Source organism: Aphanomyces invadans, assembly GCF_000520115.1.
Source record: "Aphanomyces invadans strain NJM9701 unplaced genomic scaffold supercont1.2, whole genome shotgun sequence".
Classification (NCBI taxonomy): domain Eukaryota; phylum Oomycota; class Saprolegniomycetes; order Saprolegniales; family Verrucalvaceae; genus Aphanomyces; species Aphanomyces invadans.
Genome location: NW_008580147.1, coordinates 966,008 through 981,089, shown reverse-complemented (window position 1 = coordinate 981,089; position 15,082 = coordinate 966,008). Strand labels below are relative to the sequence as shown.

The 15,082-nt window shown below is 55.0% G+C and overlaps 6 protein-coding genes across 6 annotated transcripts; 5 read left to right on the top strand and 1 right to left on the bottom strand.

Annotated features, from left to right (window-relative positions):
• The first annotated feature begins 534 nt into the window (after positions 1–534).
• H310_01177 (phosphate acetyltransferase) lies at positions 535–3,483 on the top strand. Its single transcript, XM_008864224.1, has 10 exons — positions 535–704; positions 761–1,639; positions 1,696–1,812; positions 1,868–2,003; positions 2,058–2,163; positions 2,219–2,503; positions 2,552–2,885; positions 2,933–3,060; positions 3,109–3,180; positions 3,239–3,483. The coding sequence occupies exons 1-10, from the start codon at positions 617–619 to the stop codon at positions 3,386–3,388; spliced, it is 2,295 nt and encodes a 764-aa protein (XP_008862446.1). The 5' UTR covers positions 535–616; the 3' UTR covers positions 3,389–3,483.
• A 7-nt stretch (positions 3,484–3,490) lies between these two features.
• H310_01176 (hypothetical protein) lies at positions 3,491–5,740 on the top strand. The gene has a single exon (XM_008864223.1). It carries the CDS (start codon positions 3,611–3,613, stop codon positions 5,672–5,674), a length of 2,064 nt encoding a protein of 687 aa, XP_008862445.1. The 5' UTR covers positions 3,491–3,610; the 3' UTR covers positions 5,675–5,740.
• A 63-nt stretch (positions 5,741–5,803) lies between these two features.
• On the top strand, positions 5,804–8,892 carry H310_01175 (hypothetical protein). The gene is made up of 3 exons (XM_008864222.1): positions 5,804–7,561; positions 7,615–7,781; positions 7,835–8,892. Exons 1-3 carry the CDS (start codon positions 5,852–5,854, stop codon positions 8,859–8,861), a joined length of 2,904 nt encoding a protein of 967 aa, XP_008862444.1. The 5' UTR covers positions 5,804–5,851; the 3' UTR covers positions 8,862–8,892.
• Positions 8,893–9,333: 441 nt separating this feature from the next.
• On the top strand, positions 9,334–10,264 carry H310_01174 (hypothetical protein). Its single transcript, XM_008864221.1, has 2 exons — positions 9,334–9,702; positions 9,760–10,264. The coding sequence occupies exons 1-2, from the start codon at positions 9,412–9,414 to the stop codon at positions 10,099–10,101; spliced, it is 633 nt and encodes a 210-aa protein (XP_008862443.1). The 5' UTR covers positions 9,334–9,411; the 3' UTR covers positions 10,102–10,264.
• A 301-nt stretch (positions 10,265–10,565) lies between these two features.
• H310_01173 (hypothetical protein) lies at positions 10,566–12,748 on the top strand (the record flags this gene model as incomplete). The annotated part of the gene is made up of 7 exons (XM_008864220.1): positions 10,566–10,935; positions 10,977–11,286; positions 11,334–11,575; positions 11,623–11,744; positions 11,796–12,013; positions 12,056–12,207; positions 12,255–12,748. 7 exons carry the CDS (start codon positions 10,566–10,568, stop codon positions 12,746–12,748), a joined length of 1,908 nt encoding a protein of 635 aa, XP_008862442.1.
• Positions 12,749–12,873: 125 nt separating this feature from the next.
• H310_01172 (hypothetical protein) lies at positions 12,874–15,058 on the bottom strand (the record flags this gene model as incomplete). Its single annotated transcript, XM_008864219.1, has 7 exons — positions 12,874–12,993; positions 13,046–13,136; positions 13,183–13,878; positions 13,949–14,109; positions 14,185–14,281; positions 14,355–14,481; positions 14,527–15,058. The coding sequence occupies 7 exons, from the start codon at positions 15,056–15,058 to the stop codon at positions 12,874–12,876; spliced, it is 1,824 nt and encodes a 607-aa protein (XP_008862441.1).
• Positions 15,059–15,082: the final 24 nt, after the last annotated feature.

Below are 15,082 nucleotides of genomic sequence, written 5' to 3'. Positions count from 1 at the left end.
CACATTTCACTCACCACGAATTTTGTTCAATATATCGCACAAAAGTATCTCGCTCGAACTTGAAAGTCAACGTTTTCAACATAAAACATACATTCTTGTCACTGTACCGAGCATTGCAGTCAAATTAATAGACATGGAGATTCGTATCATTTTTCCGCACCAAAGGGTACGTATTCCTGGTGCGTTGTTTCAGTGATACGGTAAGCCTTGGTAAATGGAAAACGAAGTCTTCCGTCCAATACTTGTGCTCTCTCGTCTCCAGGAGCGGTCGACCTCATTGGCACAGTATGCACCAGGACACAGGTGTGCCTGAAGGCTGCTGGGGGGGACACGCCGAAAATGCACCAGATACGATGTACGAGTGGGTGACAGGACCGTTTCGAACGCGTTGGAAACGACGACTGCGATGTCATTGGAAAATCACTCACATTTGATATAGGTTTTTGTACGAGAGGCGTGTCATTCTGCGATTATAAATTCCTGATTTTGCATAGAGACGCGTTCGAGACAATTTCATTGTGCAAAAACACGCCACGACTCGATACGTCAGCGAGCGACTACAAAGATCGGCGGCCCCAGGTCAGTTTGCAATTGAATCCCCCCAGCACAAGTGCAGATGCTGCGCTGCCGCCCATTTCTCTCGGGCCGCAAGGCAGCTGCCACCCTCCTTCCCCGCGCGACTGCGTCGCGCTTCCTTTCTGACGGTTCGTTCATGAATCTCGCCGAATCCTTCCACGTCATGCTGACATACCTTTGTTAGAGGCCACGAAGAAGAACGACCGTTTGCTCGTCATGACGAATGGCAGTGTTGCCAAGCACTCCCACGTCCTTCTTGGTCTCATGAACAAATTGTCGTACACGTTTCCATCGGTGGGGTACTTTCGCCCCGTGGCGCCAAACTTTCACTCTTCGTACAACGACCATCACGTGGAGCTCATTCGCAGCGAGTTCAAGATCAAAGACGAACCGTACCAGCTCGTGGGAATGACGCAGAGCGACATCACGCACGCGCACCTGGAAGGTGACCCCGATTCGGTCATCGAAACCATGTTGTCCAAGTTTGAAGACCTGCGCGCGAAGCACGACTTTGTCGTGATGGAAGGTGCCAAGTTGGACTCGTCTCCCGAACTCAGCTGGGAGCTGAACGTCGACATTGCAAAATCGCTGAACGCCCCTGTGCTGTTGACGGTGGATGCCGACGATTTAGTTGTGGACCCCGGCCTCCACTGGACAGACGCCGAAGCGCTCTCGTGGCTCGCGGATCAAATCACGACACGCGTGCTTCTCGCCAAAGACATGGCACAAGCCGAAGGTTTGACGCACGTCGGGACGCTTGTCAACCGCGTCAGGACGCCAGATGCATTGGAGTTGCGCGAACACGTTCACGCCCAAATCAAAGCCCGCGGCTTCGACCCGTCCAAGTTGCTCGGCATCCTGCCGGTGGATCCCGTCTTGGACTCGAAGCGGCTAAACGAAGTCGTGGCTCAGTTGCATGCCAAGCAATTGTACGGCAACCCGATGTCCAACTCGGTTGTCGTCACAGACGGGCTCATGGCGACGGCTGATCTCAAGGACCTCTTCAAGCACATCAACAAGCACGACGACGGGCTGCTCGTGATCGTGTCGGCCGAACGTACTGGTAAGCGACTCGAGTTGCGATTCTATGTGTGGAGCACTCATCATGTCGTGATGTAGATGTTATCCTGGGCCTTGTGGCTAGCCGCTTGTCCGGCGCGCTGCCCCAAATTTCGGGCATTATCTTAACCAACGGCGGGATTCCCCAAAACGAATGCCAGGAGATTCTAAAAGGCCGTACGTACGACGTCCATGCCCCGTCATGTTGCAACTGAAGAGATCATCTGTATAGTGTCCAAAATCGGCAAGGCCTCGGTGCCTATCTACTCTGTTGAGACGGACTCGTACCACACGGGGATTGCGTTGAGCAAAGTCACGTGCGACATCTTGCCGACAAGCCAAAACAAAATCCAGCACGCCTACATCTTGTACGTCGTTGTGACTTCGGTGGGGAATCGATTGATTTTGTGAGTTTTCCGCAGGTTTGACAAGAACGTGGAGAGCAAAGAATTGTTGAGCCATCTTGTGGAACAGAGCGGCGGCAACAGACGCACCCCCAAGCAGTTCAAGCACTTTCTCTTTGAAGCAGTACGTGATATCCATCGGTGGTTCGGGTCGAGGCCAACACGGCATGGCTATCTAGTCTCATAAGGCGGACCAACACATTGTTCTCACGGAAGGCGAAGATGACCGCATTTTGCAAGCGGCCGATGAAGTGCTGCGCCGTGGCATTGCGCGCCTGACGATCTTGGGCGACGTCGACTCGATCAATGCGCGCGCCAAGACGCTTCGTCTCGATTTGTCCAAAGCGACCTTGCTCAACCCATTGAAAGCCGAGAAGCTGGCGATGTATGCAGACCATTACTACGAAAAGCGAAAGGCCAAAGGCATTACCCCCGAGCTCGCCAAGGAGACCGTCGGCGAAGCGGTAAGACCATCATGATGCCATCCTTTCCGACTCTGACCAGGTGGATAGACTTACTTTGGTACGGTCATGGTGGACGTGAACGACGCAGACGGGATGGTCTCTGGCGTTTGCCACACGACGGCCAACACGATTCGACCTGCTTTGCAGTTGATCAAGACGCGACCAGATATTCCCCTCGTCTCGAGTGTGTTCTTCATGTGCTTGGAGCACGACGTTGTGTTGTACGGCGATTGCGCTGTCAACACGGACCCAACTGCGGAGCAGCTCGCTCAAATTGCTGTTCAAAGTGCTGAATCCGCCAAGGCATTTGATATCGAGCCTCGTGTGGCGCTTCTGTCGTATGCCACGGGCGACTCGAACAAAGGCCCTATCATTGATAAAGGTACGACGCGAGCATCTCGACCACAAATTTGCTCACGCTTTCGACAGTGCGGGAGGCCACAAAGTTGGCTCAAACGATGGCCCCGGAGGTGTCGATCTACGGACCGATCCAATACGATGCCGCGACGAACCCATCCATTGCCAAGCAAAAGGTCAAGGGCCTCAAGCAATCCGAGGTACAGTCTCTCGAATGTTATGTGGCGTCAATTCGAGTTGTTGCATAGATGGACGTGGCAGGACATGCGAACGTGCTTGTGTTCCCGGACTTGAACACCGGCAATAACACATACAAGGCGGTACGATATGTCTCGGCATTGGCTCTGGCATGGACACCATTGCTGACGACGTTTGTAGGTCCAGCAGTCGACCGACTGCTTGGCCATCGGGCCGATGTTGCAAGGGCTGAATAAACCCGTGAATGACTTGAGTCGTGGGGCAACCGTCGGTGACATCGTCACGACTGTCGCCCTGACGGCGATTCAAGCCAGGCAGAGCAAAAAGTAGTGAATATATATGTTGGTACCGTCACGGATATTTCTCGGAGTTGGCAATTGACGAAATATTATGTTTGGCAATAATATATGCAAATCTGACCGCCACTGCATGCGCACAAAATCCATGCTGCTGCGACGGATCCACGCAACAGTGGATGCTGGGTGCAGCCGAAGTTCCGAGGTGGATCTGCATGGACGGAGACGGCGTCATTAACACTTTTGAGTTGTTCCCATGACGGCGACGGCCCCCAACAACAACCCTTTACTGACGGACTGGTCGTCTCGCCCGTACTCCCTTCCGCCGTTTGATGAGATCGAAGCAAGCCACTTCAAGCCTGCGATTGAAGCAGGCCAAATGGAACACTTGTCGGACCTCAAGCAGATCGCGGAGAACTCGGACCCGCCGACGTTCGACAACACAATCAAAGCCCTCGATCGAGCTGGTGGTCTCCTCAGTCGAGTCCTGGGTGTATTCCACAACTTGTCGAGCTCCATGTGTCTGCCCGAACTCAGATCGGTTGAACGCGAACTTGTCGGTCCATTGGCCGACCATGCGGCGGCCACCACGTCGTATCCAGGGCTCTTTGTACGCATCAAGCATGTACACGACAACCGAGACACGGCCAAGTTGGAAGGCGAGCAACTCCGCCTTGTCGAGCGTATCTATACCGATTTTGTTCGCGCGGGAGCACTCTTTGACCAACAAGCTCAAAACAAGTACAATGCCATTGTCAAGGAACTTGCGCAGCTCATGACGACGTTTCGCCAAAACATCACGGCCGACGAGACCGAAGTGACAGTCCCCGTGACAGAGGAAGAGCTTGTTGGAAGCCCCGACTACATTGTTCAATCGGCCCGCCAGGCCGCGGTGGACCGCAACCTGGAGGGACATGTTGTCACGTTGGCGCGATCGATGGTCGAGCCGTTTCTCACCCTCTGCCCCAATGCCGATGCCCGCGAACGGGTGTGGCGCGAATGGAACTTCCGAGGGGAGTTGACGCCCGGCCGGGATAACAACCCGATCGCGGTGCGCATATTGGAGCTCCGCATTGCTCAAGCCAAAATGCACGGGTTCAACACGTTCGCCGAGTACCAGACGAGCGACACGATGGCCAAGACGCCGGCAGCTGTCATGGATCTGCTGGAGCGCGTGTGGGTGCCAGCAAGGGACACTGCCTTGCGCGAACGGGAAGTTCTCATGTCGTATGCGGCATCCATGAGCGATGCCACACCACCCATCCTTCGCCCGTCGGACTGGCGATACTATGCCGAAAAGGTGCGAGCGTCGACATTCGACCTCGACGACAGCTCGGTAAAGCCGTACTTCAGCTTGGATCGTATGGTTGAAGCCGTGATGGACGTGGCCCACAACCTGTACGGGTTGACGTTCGTACATCGATCGGACATCAAGGCATACCACCCCGACGTGCGCGTGTACGAAGTGCACGTTGAGAACGAAGTGATTGCGATCTTCCTCCACGACAACTTTGCGCGGCCGTTCAAACGAGGGGGGGCGTGGATGAGTCAGTTCCGCGGCCAGCATCGCAACACACCCGACGGATCCAACGTGATTCCCATCGTGATCAACAACAACAACTTTACCAAGGGCCACCCCGCCACGCTCCTCTCGTTTAACAACGTGAAGACTCTCTTCCACGAGTTCGGTCATGGCTGCCATGGCATGCTGTCGAATGCCACGTATAAGAGACTCGGAGGCACGCAAGTGCCCAAGGACTTTGTTGAGCTGCCGTCGCAACTGATGGAGCACTGGATGAGCCAGCCGCAAGTCCTCGCCAAGCATGCACGACACGTCGACACGAACGAGCCGATTCCTCCCGCGCTTCTGAAGAAGGTCACGGTGGCGATGAAATTTCACCAGGGGTTTGCCACCGTGGAACATGTTGCTTGCACTTTCATTGATCAAGCTCTTCATGCTCTCCAATCCGTCGATGGATTGGACCTGGTCGAGTTTGAGCGCGACATGCTGACCAAGCTTGGCATGCCTTCCGGCATTATGCTGCGCCACCGCCTGCCCCATTTCAACCACTTGTTTGGTGCATCTTCCTACGCGGCAGGGTACTATGTCTACCTCTGGGCAGCTGTCCTGGATGCCGATGCGTTCGAAGCATTTGTGGAGGCTGGCAACATCTTCGACAAGGACACTGCTGACCGCGCTCGCACGTACATCTACTCATCAGGAAATACCCGGGACCAAATGGAAGCGTACCGTGCCTTCCGCGGCCGCGATCCGTCCATCAACGCGCTCATGAAAAAGAAGGGGTTTGTAGAAAATTAGTGCACGAAATATCGCCATTTTGTCCTATTGTTGTGATAATTTGGGTTGTCCTGTACTCAACTGTGTTATTTCGATTTGATTGGTATGTAGTATTCAATTCCGGTTGATTCGCCGTCAAAGTGATATTATCCGAATTGGTTTTCGCTGGCGAATTGAAGTGGCCGGTTGAATTGGTCCATGCTCCGCCGGCTGAGTCAGCAGAGGCATCGCGTCGGCAATGCTGCCACGCAGCTCCAGAGAGCACAATCTGTTGCCACATCGAGTCACAAGGCATACTTTCGCGTACACATATTGACTGGGTCGCAGCAACGCCAACGTCCCTACTCCTGCGGCAGCAGTGAGAAAAATGCAGGATCTGCAGAGCGTAGTGCTCCGCCGCGGGTGGTGGCAGAAGACGAGTATTACTTCAACGAATTCAGGGACTTTTTGGCCTTGGATGCACCGACGGAAGAAGAGAAGCAACTTGCGAGGAGCCGGCTGGACGAAATTTTGTCTGGGACGTTGACCAAGGAAATTCTTGGTATCCAAGCCACAGCATTATCTCTTGTGGCAGACAAGCTGGAAGATCATGCACTCGTCCTTCAAGTCTACCGCGCTCAACGTGAAAATCGCATTCAGCCATCGCCGTTGACCCTGAACATCGCAGCGACAACTTGTGCCGAGATTGACCCCACGGACGATCTATGTGCGTGGGAGACTGCTCTGGACATCGTGGCTCAAATGCACGAGGCCGTGCATCTCATGCCGATCTCGGAGGAGATCTACCAGCGCGCAATCGATGCGTGTTCGAAGGCCCATCAATGGCTCGTTGCCCTTCGCTTGGTCGACGAAATGCTGCGCTATGATCGACCTCCGTCCGAGGCGACATGGCTCACAGTTGCGCAAGGGTGTTTGGACCCTGGGGAGACTGAGGCAGCGCTGTCGCTAGTCGAGAAGCTTCGGAGCATCGAACATGCTGTTGAGTATGCCGTCGACGACGTGCTGGAGTCATTCCTCATGGTGGGGGTGAGGGCCAACAACAGTGACTTTATAATCCAAGTGCTCGACAACTTATACCGCCACCAGCGTGCCCGCAACAGTCGACTCGGGGGTGCGCTATCGTCCTGGTTCGGGCTCAAACAGTTGCACCAAGAGCCCCTCGTCGTTGAATCGTTGTCCGTCGGCGACCTCCACAAGATCGTCGATTTGTTGGCGTCGGATCGCCAGTGGCTCGAGTTGAACAAGTGGTTGCCATCGCTCGGATACCCAGACTACACAGCCCCTCGTGTGCAGTACGGACCGCATGACTACTTTTTCCTCGCCAAACACATCTTTGAAAGCATCCCAGCGCCGTCGACGCAGTTTGTCAATGCCTACTTGCTCACATGCGGTCGTCATGGGAGATTGTCGGAAGCCAAGGCCGCACTCAGCGCGCATCCGCGTCCAGATATGACGAGCTACTACGCTGTCGTATCGGCGTGCAATGATCATGTCGAAGAAGCGTCGCGACTGTACGAAGAGGCCGTCAAGTTGGCCGCACGCGATCGTCTTTATGAAAACCCCCACCACCACCACAACCACGTGGATTTGCTCAATGCGTACCTGACCACGCTCAGCAAAGCCAGCAAGCACGAAGACGTGTTGGCGCTGGTGGCCCGCGACCTCAACACCGACGAAGCAACCAACCGTCGAACGATGAGCTCCGTGTTGGTTGCCCACGCAAAGCTCGGTCACTGGAGCGATGTCGTCGAAGCATTCAAAACGCTCAAAACGCACGGGTTTTCGTGCTCGGGGTACGTGTACGGCAGCGTCATTCGGGCGTACACGGAGCTCGGCCACTTCAAACACGCGGCCATGTTGTTCAAACACATTCAGCACACCGACCCAGACTACACCCAGCACCCCGCCGTGAGTCGAACCGTAGATGTTGTTTCCAAAACGTGATCCTCGTTGTGTTTTAGGTGGTGGCGTCCATGTTTTACCTGTTTCGAGTGGACGAGAACGACGTGGCGGCTGCGATGGCGCTGTTTCGATCTCTTGACTTGGAGACGCCGCCGTCGGACCGAACGGGCGACGTGCTCAACGCCGAAGGTGCTGTGCATCTGCTGCACATCCTCAGTGGCATGCGGTACGTTGTGCAAGGCGCCGGCTAGCGGCAACGCGATTGACTGCATGGCGTAGCAACGACGACGATCGATTTGATGGCAACACGTCGACGATTTTAACCACGCGCGGCCTTCTCGAAGAGGTCTGGTCAGCCCTCGAACGCATGCCAAATTTGTTTTGCAATGCGCTCGGGCCGCATTCGTATGTCGTCGACACGGCGCTGTTGGTGGCGGCAAAAGCCTATTCGATCCACATGGCCGAAGACATTGTCACGTGGGCTGCGGATCACTCGATTCCGTTCTCCGCCGCGACGTACACCCACATGATGCGCGTGTACTCGCAGCCGCCCATCCTGCCGGAACTCAACACCGTCGATTGGGCCGCGCCACCAGCGCACCCTGTTCGGTTCAACTATTGGTGGGACGCCATGCAGGAAAATCCGTCGGTAAAACCCAACGTCCGAACCGTCACGTCGCTGCTGGCGGCGGTTCGGCGCGGCATTCTCTCCGATATCACGGCCACAGACGTGCTGGATGCCATGCAGTCTGCGTGGGACGTGCCTCTTCGGGTCGAGCACTGCGAGATCTGTCTTCGCATTTGGGAAGCCGAATTGGGATCGTGCAACTCCAGTGTCGATGCGGAGGAGGTGTGGTGCCAAGTTGTTGAGCTCATGAGGCGCATGAAGGTAGAAGGGATATACTACCGCTTGGAAACGATCGCCGCCGCGGCCGCGTGTGGCCAAGCCGCCAAAACCAATGCCATCGACGACGACGAGTGGTTCCATTTGCTAGTGGAAGCGGCGGCGAGCGATGCGGAGAACGTGATACAACTCGTCCAGACGTTGCAATCGAGCGCAGACGTGGTGGCGGTGTTGGAAGGGTGCAACCGAAAGGTGTCGGTGAATGCCACAGTCCATGCGCTCAAGACGTGCGTGCAAGATCATTCGTCCACGAACATGCGAAGGGTGTGCCAGTGGTTGCAACGACATGACGTCCACCTTGCTCCCCTGTCACGTGAAGTTACAGTCGAGTTGAAGGAACGATTGGAGCGATGGGGGGAAGACGTTCGCGACGATCCGTGGCGAAGTGTTCTCTTCAGCTAACGTAAAGGATGTTTTGCATACTGCACCCCCACGGCGATATTTGCTCATGAGTACTATGGGGCGGTGGTTCCGAGATTAGGCTTGGTTGTAATGCCCACTTGCGGAGGGTTCAAGGCGGGTACACGAAGGGTTAGCATTCTCGCACGTTCCACACGCATGACAGCCTCTGGACGACAGGGAGTCGGTCCAGCATTACATCGTTCTCGCCCCGACCCGCCGCCATGACCCAGCACTGCTCAAGATGCTCTTGTTCCTTTTGTCCTCCTGGGTATACAAATTTCAAGACAACGTGACTCGGTTCTAAAAAAAGCAGCATCAGCGTTTCATTGTGGCCGGACTAGAACCTGTGGCAAAGCATAACCTTCAGAAATAGAGTACCTTGGTTCGTTGAGAATGCAGGAATGAGACTGTAGAATTCATTGACCTGCTATAATTCATATTTTTTACGTCGCAAGGTGGGCGAGTGAATGTACGATGCTTCAAGCGCCTGCCGTCTTTCACGTTGTCGACCGGAAGAAGAACCTCTGCCGGTCCTGCCGCCGACGAGATCATGGACGAAGTGGGAATTGACCGCAAGCTCGTCATCGTGGGATGCACAGACACAGGCAAGACGTCGCTGACGATTCGATACTGCCACAACAACTTCAACACGCCGACTGCCGCCACGATCGGTGCTTCGTTTCTGCAGAAACGCATCACGGTCGACAAGCACAAGATGACGCTACAGATCTGGGACACGGCAGGACAAGAGCGCTTCCGATCGATGGCACCGATGTACTACCGCAATGCGAAAGCTGCGATTCTCGTTTTCGACGTCACGAAGGAAGACACGTTTTCCAAGGTACTGTCGCTTGCGCTGTGCTCCGAGCGGTTGTTGAATGTCATGCACGTCCTACAGGTGAAGGTGTGCTTGGATGAATTAAGAAAGCACGTCGATGACGACGTTGTCCTGGCTGTCGTGGGGAACAAGTGCGATCTTCCCACGTCGTTCAACTTCGACCTGGCGGAAGAGTTTGCTCGTGACATCGGCGCAACAGCGCATCGAACAAGTGCACAGAGCGGCCAAGGGGTGACCGAGATGTTTGAAACGGTGTCACGCGCGCTGTTGAAGAAGCATTTGGAGACCGAACGACTCGCATCGTCGACAAGCAGATCAGCAACATCAAACTCGGATCCGATTCTCCGCCTAGAGCAAAAGACAACTCCACCGACCAAGTCAAGCGGGGGCTGCTGCAAGTAAGCAATCAAGGCATGTCACGCGCCTTATAGATTTTGCCGACAACGGTGGGGCGTTGGTCCATGCGGTCGGGTACATAGCCCCCGGCAGCCGTCGGAGTTAATGAGTGCCCACGGAAAGGGGCCTAGATATACATAAACATCTAAACGATACTGCGCAAATTCCATGCCTTCTCCATGTCGGACATCGATTGCTCGTGAATGCGCGCGATGATCTGGTGTACACGCCGCCAACTTTGCACCCCTCGGATATTCGGAATGGTATCTCACGGTGGTAGGAACTTCCTCATCCTCTTCGTGGACGACCATCGACATGGGAAGGGTCAAATTCCATCTCCTTCATCTCCTTCCGGCTCTCAATCCTCTTCCGGCGCGTCGTGCATGAAAGGTGGCAGGTCCTTCGTATTGCATTCCACCAATCAACGACGAGAATTTCCGCGTCTCTTCAAGATTGTAGAAAAGCGTCGCATGGCCGACACGGCGGCAGATGGGGCGCGTGCTGCGCAACACCCCGCTCGGAATGAAGTCTTGGTCGATGGACTCACGTTCTCGTCAACGTTCGATTCGGGGAATATGCTCTCGGTGGACCGTGGACGCGACCTCGAGAGCGGCGGTTGTGAATATGTCGTCACGGCAGCTCCCGACGCGCCGAAACCTGACACACCACCTGAAGCACCCCTGCCACCGACGTCATGGTTTCATTTCTCGATCAGTGGGGCGTCCGCCGGTCAGGAGATATCACTTCAAGTGGTCAATCTCATCAAGCACTCGGCGCTCTACGACCACGACATGCGGCCTGTCGTGCGGTCCTTGCCGTCGCAGAAAAAGTGGGAGCGCTGTACGTATCCTTCGTCGGTCGTTCTCCTCACACACATGCAGTGCGTCAGGGAGTGACGTACCAAGTCCTCAAGGACGGGCAGTTCTCCATCCGTTTCACGCTCCCTGTAGCGAAAGGCGGGGATACACAATTCGTGGCATTTTGCTATCCATATTCATACACCGACTTGCAAAGGCAGCTGCGTCGACTGGATGCGGACTTCAGCACGTTCGACCACGACATGAAGAAGTCTGCTGCCGCTCGCAGTCGATATCGCACGACCTCCCAGCCAATCTATTACCATCGGGAGACGTTGGTCCATTCGCTGGACGGGCGCAAGGTCGACTTGATCACGATTTCCTCCCTCGACAAGTAACTACACAAACGCATCATGACGACGGCTCCAGCGATGGTTGTAGCATCATGGACGAACGAGAAGAGATGCTGCCCGACTTGTTTCCGGACCATCCCATCGTGCCACGGCCCCACCAGTTCCAAAACAAGCGCGTGGTGTTTGTCACAGCACGGGTGCATCCCGCGGAAACGCCATCCAGTTTTGTCCTAGATGGAGTGTTGAATTTCCTGCTCAAGGACGACCCGCGGGCGCACAAGTTGCTCAAAGAGTGTGTCTTCAAAATCATTCCCATGCTGAATCCCGACGGTACGAACATGGATCGCAAGGACCATTGATGGAGTGGCCGGTTTCAGGCGTGGCTCGTGGGCACTACCGGCATGACTCGTTGGGAGCCAATTTGAATCGTCATTACATTCGACCCACGATGGCGGCGCACCCGACGATATACGCTGCAAAACGGGCCATCTTGGCCTCGGTAACGTTTGCCTCAAGGGCTCCCTCGGATGCTGAATGCCAATGGGAGTAGTGTGGCACGCACAGCAAATTGGCGCTGCATATCGATCTGCACGCCCACGCGGCGAAGCGCGGGTGCTTCATCTATGGCAATCGGTACAAGTCGTTAAACGACCAAGCGGCTAGCCAGGTGTATCCGAAGCTCATTGGTCTCAACTCGGTCTACTTTGAGTACGACCAATGCAACTTTTCCGAGCAAAACATGCACTTGGTCGAAAAGCGAGATGGCGGGTACGACTCACCCTCCCTGGGCCTTGCTCAAGCGTGGGGTAGGCTGTCCAAGGAAGGATCGGCGCGGGTCGCGCTCCATCGTGAAACTTCTGCCATTAGTCCTCCCGTGTACTTCTACACCCTCGAATGCAACTACAACATGGGCCGCCGTGCGTGCACGATTCCTCACAGCGGCAGCGGGCTCATGTCCACGGGTAAATCCATGCATTCGGCTGTCTGCCACCCCTCATCTGGACTGTAGCACCATTGAGTCCGGAAGTTGCACGCAAGGCTTACGTCCCGAAATACACGACCGCATCGTGGGAAGACGTGGGCAAAGGGATGATGGTGGCAGTCCTCGACTGGCTCGGAACGAACGAATGGTCGCGGATCCCGCATGCTCCATTCCGCACCATGGCCGGCCTCGTGCAGGAGATTCGGCACGAAGTTGCACCGTCGTTCAATGTGAAAACCCAACCAAACGAGGCACAGTCGAAGGCAGAGACTGTTGCGAAGAATACGCTCTTGGTTCCGTTGAAAAAAGACGTGCCCAAGGATGTGGTCAAAGCGAAGAAAAAATTGGCAGATGTGAAGCGAATCGAGTGCGTGGAGCTGCCCCCGACAACGCCGGTACAACACCTGCCCTATCCGAGGTCCAAGACCGGAACGTCTTCGTCGGCATCGCGGAGCATCTCGAAGCGCACCATCTCGACGCCACCCCCACCCACTCTTCGGCCGACCAACAATCATCCGTAGTTTTGAATTTTGAGGTTTTCACACTTCCCTGTCACGATCGAACTCGTTGGTCATCGCCCGTGTCGGTGGCTATTCTTGCGCGCTTCCTGGTTGCCATGCCACCACGTGAGATAGGTGTGCCGTTGCTACGTGTACCAAATGTCAAAGTCGGTCGCAGCACTCGCCACGAGTTGGTCTTTGGTCTTCTTTAAATAATTCAGTTCCGCCTGGGCGTCTGAGAGGGCTTCAAATGCTGTGCGATATTTCTACAACAATGTCATCATCAAGACATGCATGTCGTTCGCCAGAGCGGTGGACCTTTTTCACGTCTTTGAGTTGCCCCACCAACTCGCGCTGGTCGACGTCGTTGCATACAGCATGGAGCTCTTTCGACAGAGTATCGATCTCGCTATCGATGAGGTTACGGCGGGATGTACGTGGCCACCTGCACGTACCTTTTGGCCAGATTCACGTCGTTGGCGCATTGAACGACTTTCTTCTTGGCCTTTCGGAAGCTCTGCTTTGCTTCCTCCAACTGCGCTGCCACGTGTTCCTTGAACTCGTCCAACAGCGCCGCATCGGCGACAGCGGTGTCGTTCGAGTGTTTGGGCTCGAGGAGGTTGTCCATCGGTAGCAAAGGGTTGGGAACGCTGGAATCTTGCTGATTTTCGGACATGACATCGTGACACGAAGATTGTGACGAGTACGGCGGCAGGATGGCCGGGTCTGTGGTTACTGGCAAGCGACCCTCTCGATACTCGATCGCGACCTCCCGGAAAAGTCGAAACAATGTCTGTACTTGAACAAAGTTCACCACTGGCAGTGCACTGGAGCCATCGCTAGCCACGAACGCCTTGATCGCAGCTTTCATTTCGAGCTCTTGTTCGCGAGATACTGGATCGTACACAACGTGGCTTCGACCTGCAAGCGAGTCATGCAGCGCAAGCTCCACCTTGAGTTGCTTGATCTCGTCCAAGTACTTCTTGGCCTGTTGATGTTGCTCCTGCGTCACGTTCACGATAGCAGACGTCTTGACCCGCATCATGCGAGTTGCAAACTTGAGCGTCGCGAGAGTCTGGTCGTTTTGCGACTCGTCTGGCCACACGCATGCAATCAAAAGCGTTCGGCAATTTCCACCAAGCGAGTCCTTCCTGTGATCCCAAGGAAATGACCATCAACGTCGTTATATTGGTCAAATCACACTCGAGGTGGATGGCGTACAAGATATTTGTGAGGGTGGTTTGCCGGTACGGAATATGGTCTCGTTTGTGATCTCCCAGGGCAATCACGACTTGCTCGAGGAACGTAAGCGACTTGTTGATGTGCATGGTTTCTTTCAACATCGTCCCAGTCACCTGCGTCTTCTTCATGCGCTCCGAGCCCTGCCAAGCAATCATCCATGTCAAGTCAGAACGCTTCCACGAGGCAAAGCGACGTAGCAGCTCAGAGCAACCTACCGCCAAATCGACCAAGTTGAGCTTGCTCTCGACAACGGGGCTAGACGTGGCCTCGCGGCTCCGTTTTTCAATGTGCAAACTGAATATGCAATGGGACCTGTACCACGACAGCAAACCCGTCACGTGAGTGCAATTCTCTACGATTCACCGGACGGTCTCGTTCACGGTACCGTGTCGAGGCACTGTTGAGGCAATGCTCGGCAATGGTGCGGTTCGTGTCGCCTTGAAAAAGGAAGTCGAGCGCCGCGCCTTCGTTGTCCACGGCAGGTTTTGACAATCCCTTGATGAACGTTTGACCTACATAGGACGGTGAGGCCGGCTCTCGATGGGCAGCGGCCAGACCTCTGTCGTTTTCTTGGACGACGAGGTCTTTGTGGCTCGTTTCGGAAAAGTCGAGCAAGTCGTACAATTGCTCGTTGTAGATCTCGATGTACGACACACGAACGCTGTACGAGTGGTCGCTGTCGTTTTGCATGGCTTGAAACATACTCGAGATGGATCGGGCGCAAATGCCTCGGTCCGCAAAACATGTCTTGCCTCCAGACATTGTAAATGTCTTCCCCGCACCTGTTTGACCATACGCCATGACCGTTCCATTGTACCCGTTCATGACGCTCTCGACCGCTTCCGCCGCAACGCGTTGATACACTTGTTCTTGCGTTACCTGGCTGCCCAGGACGTCGTCAAAATGAAAGCACGTCCCGTTGCCGTTTGGTTCGTTGACGACGCTGATGGTCTGAAGTAAGACGCTCGCGTCGTCAGCACCAAGACGTGCGGCAGACACATATACCTTCTCATGCTCGTTAACTTGAATGCCTGCATGATCCTTCGATGCAGGGCGCACGCGGATGCACACCTTGACCCGCTTGTGCATCGCTGGCACCGTGGAAACGATGCA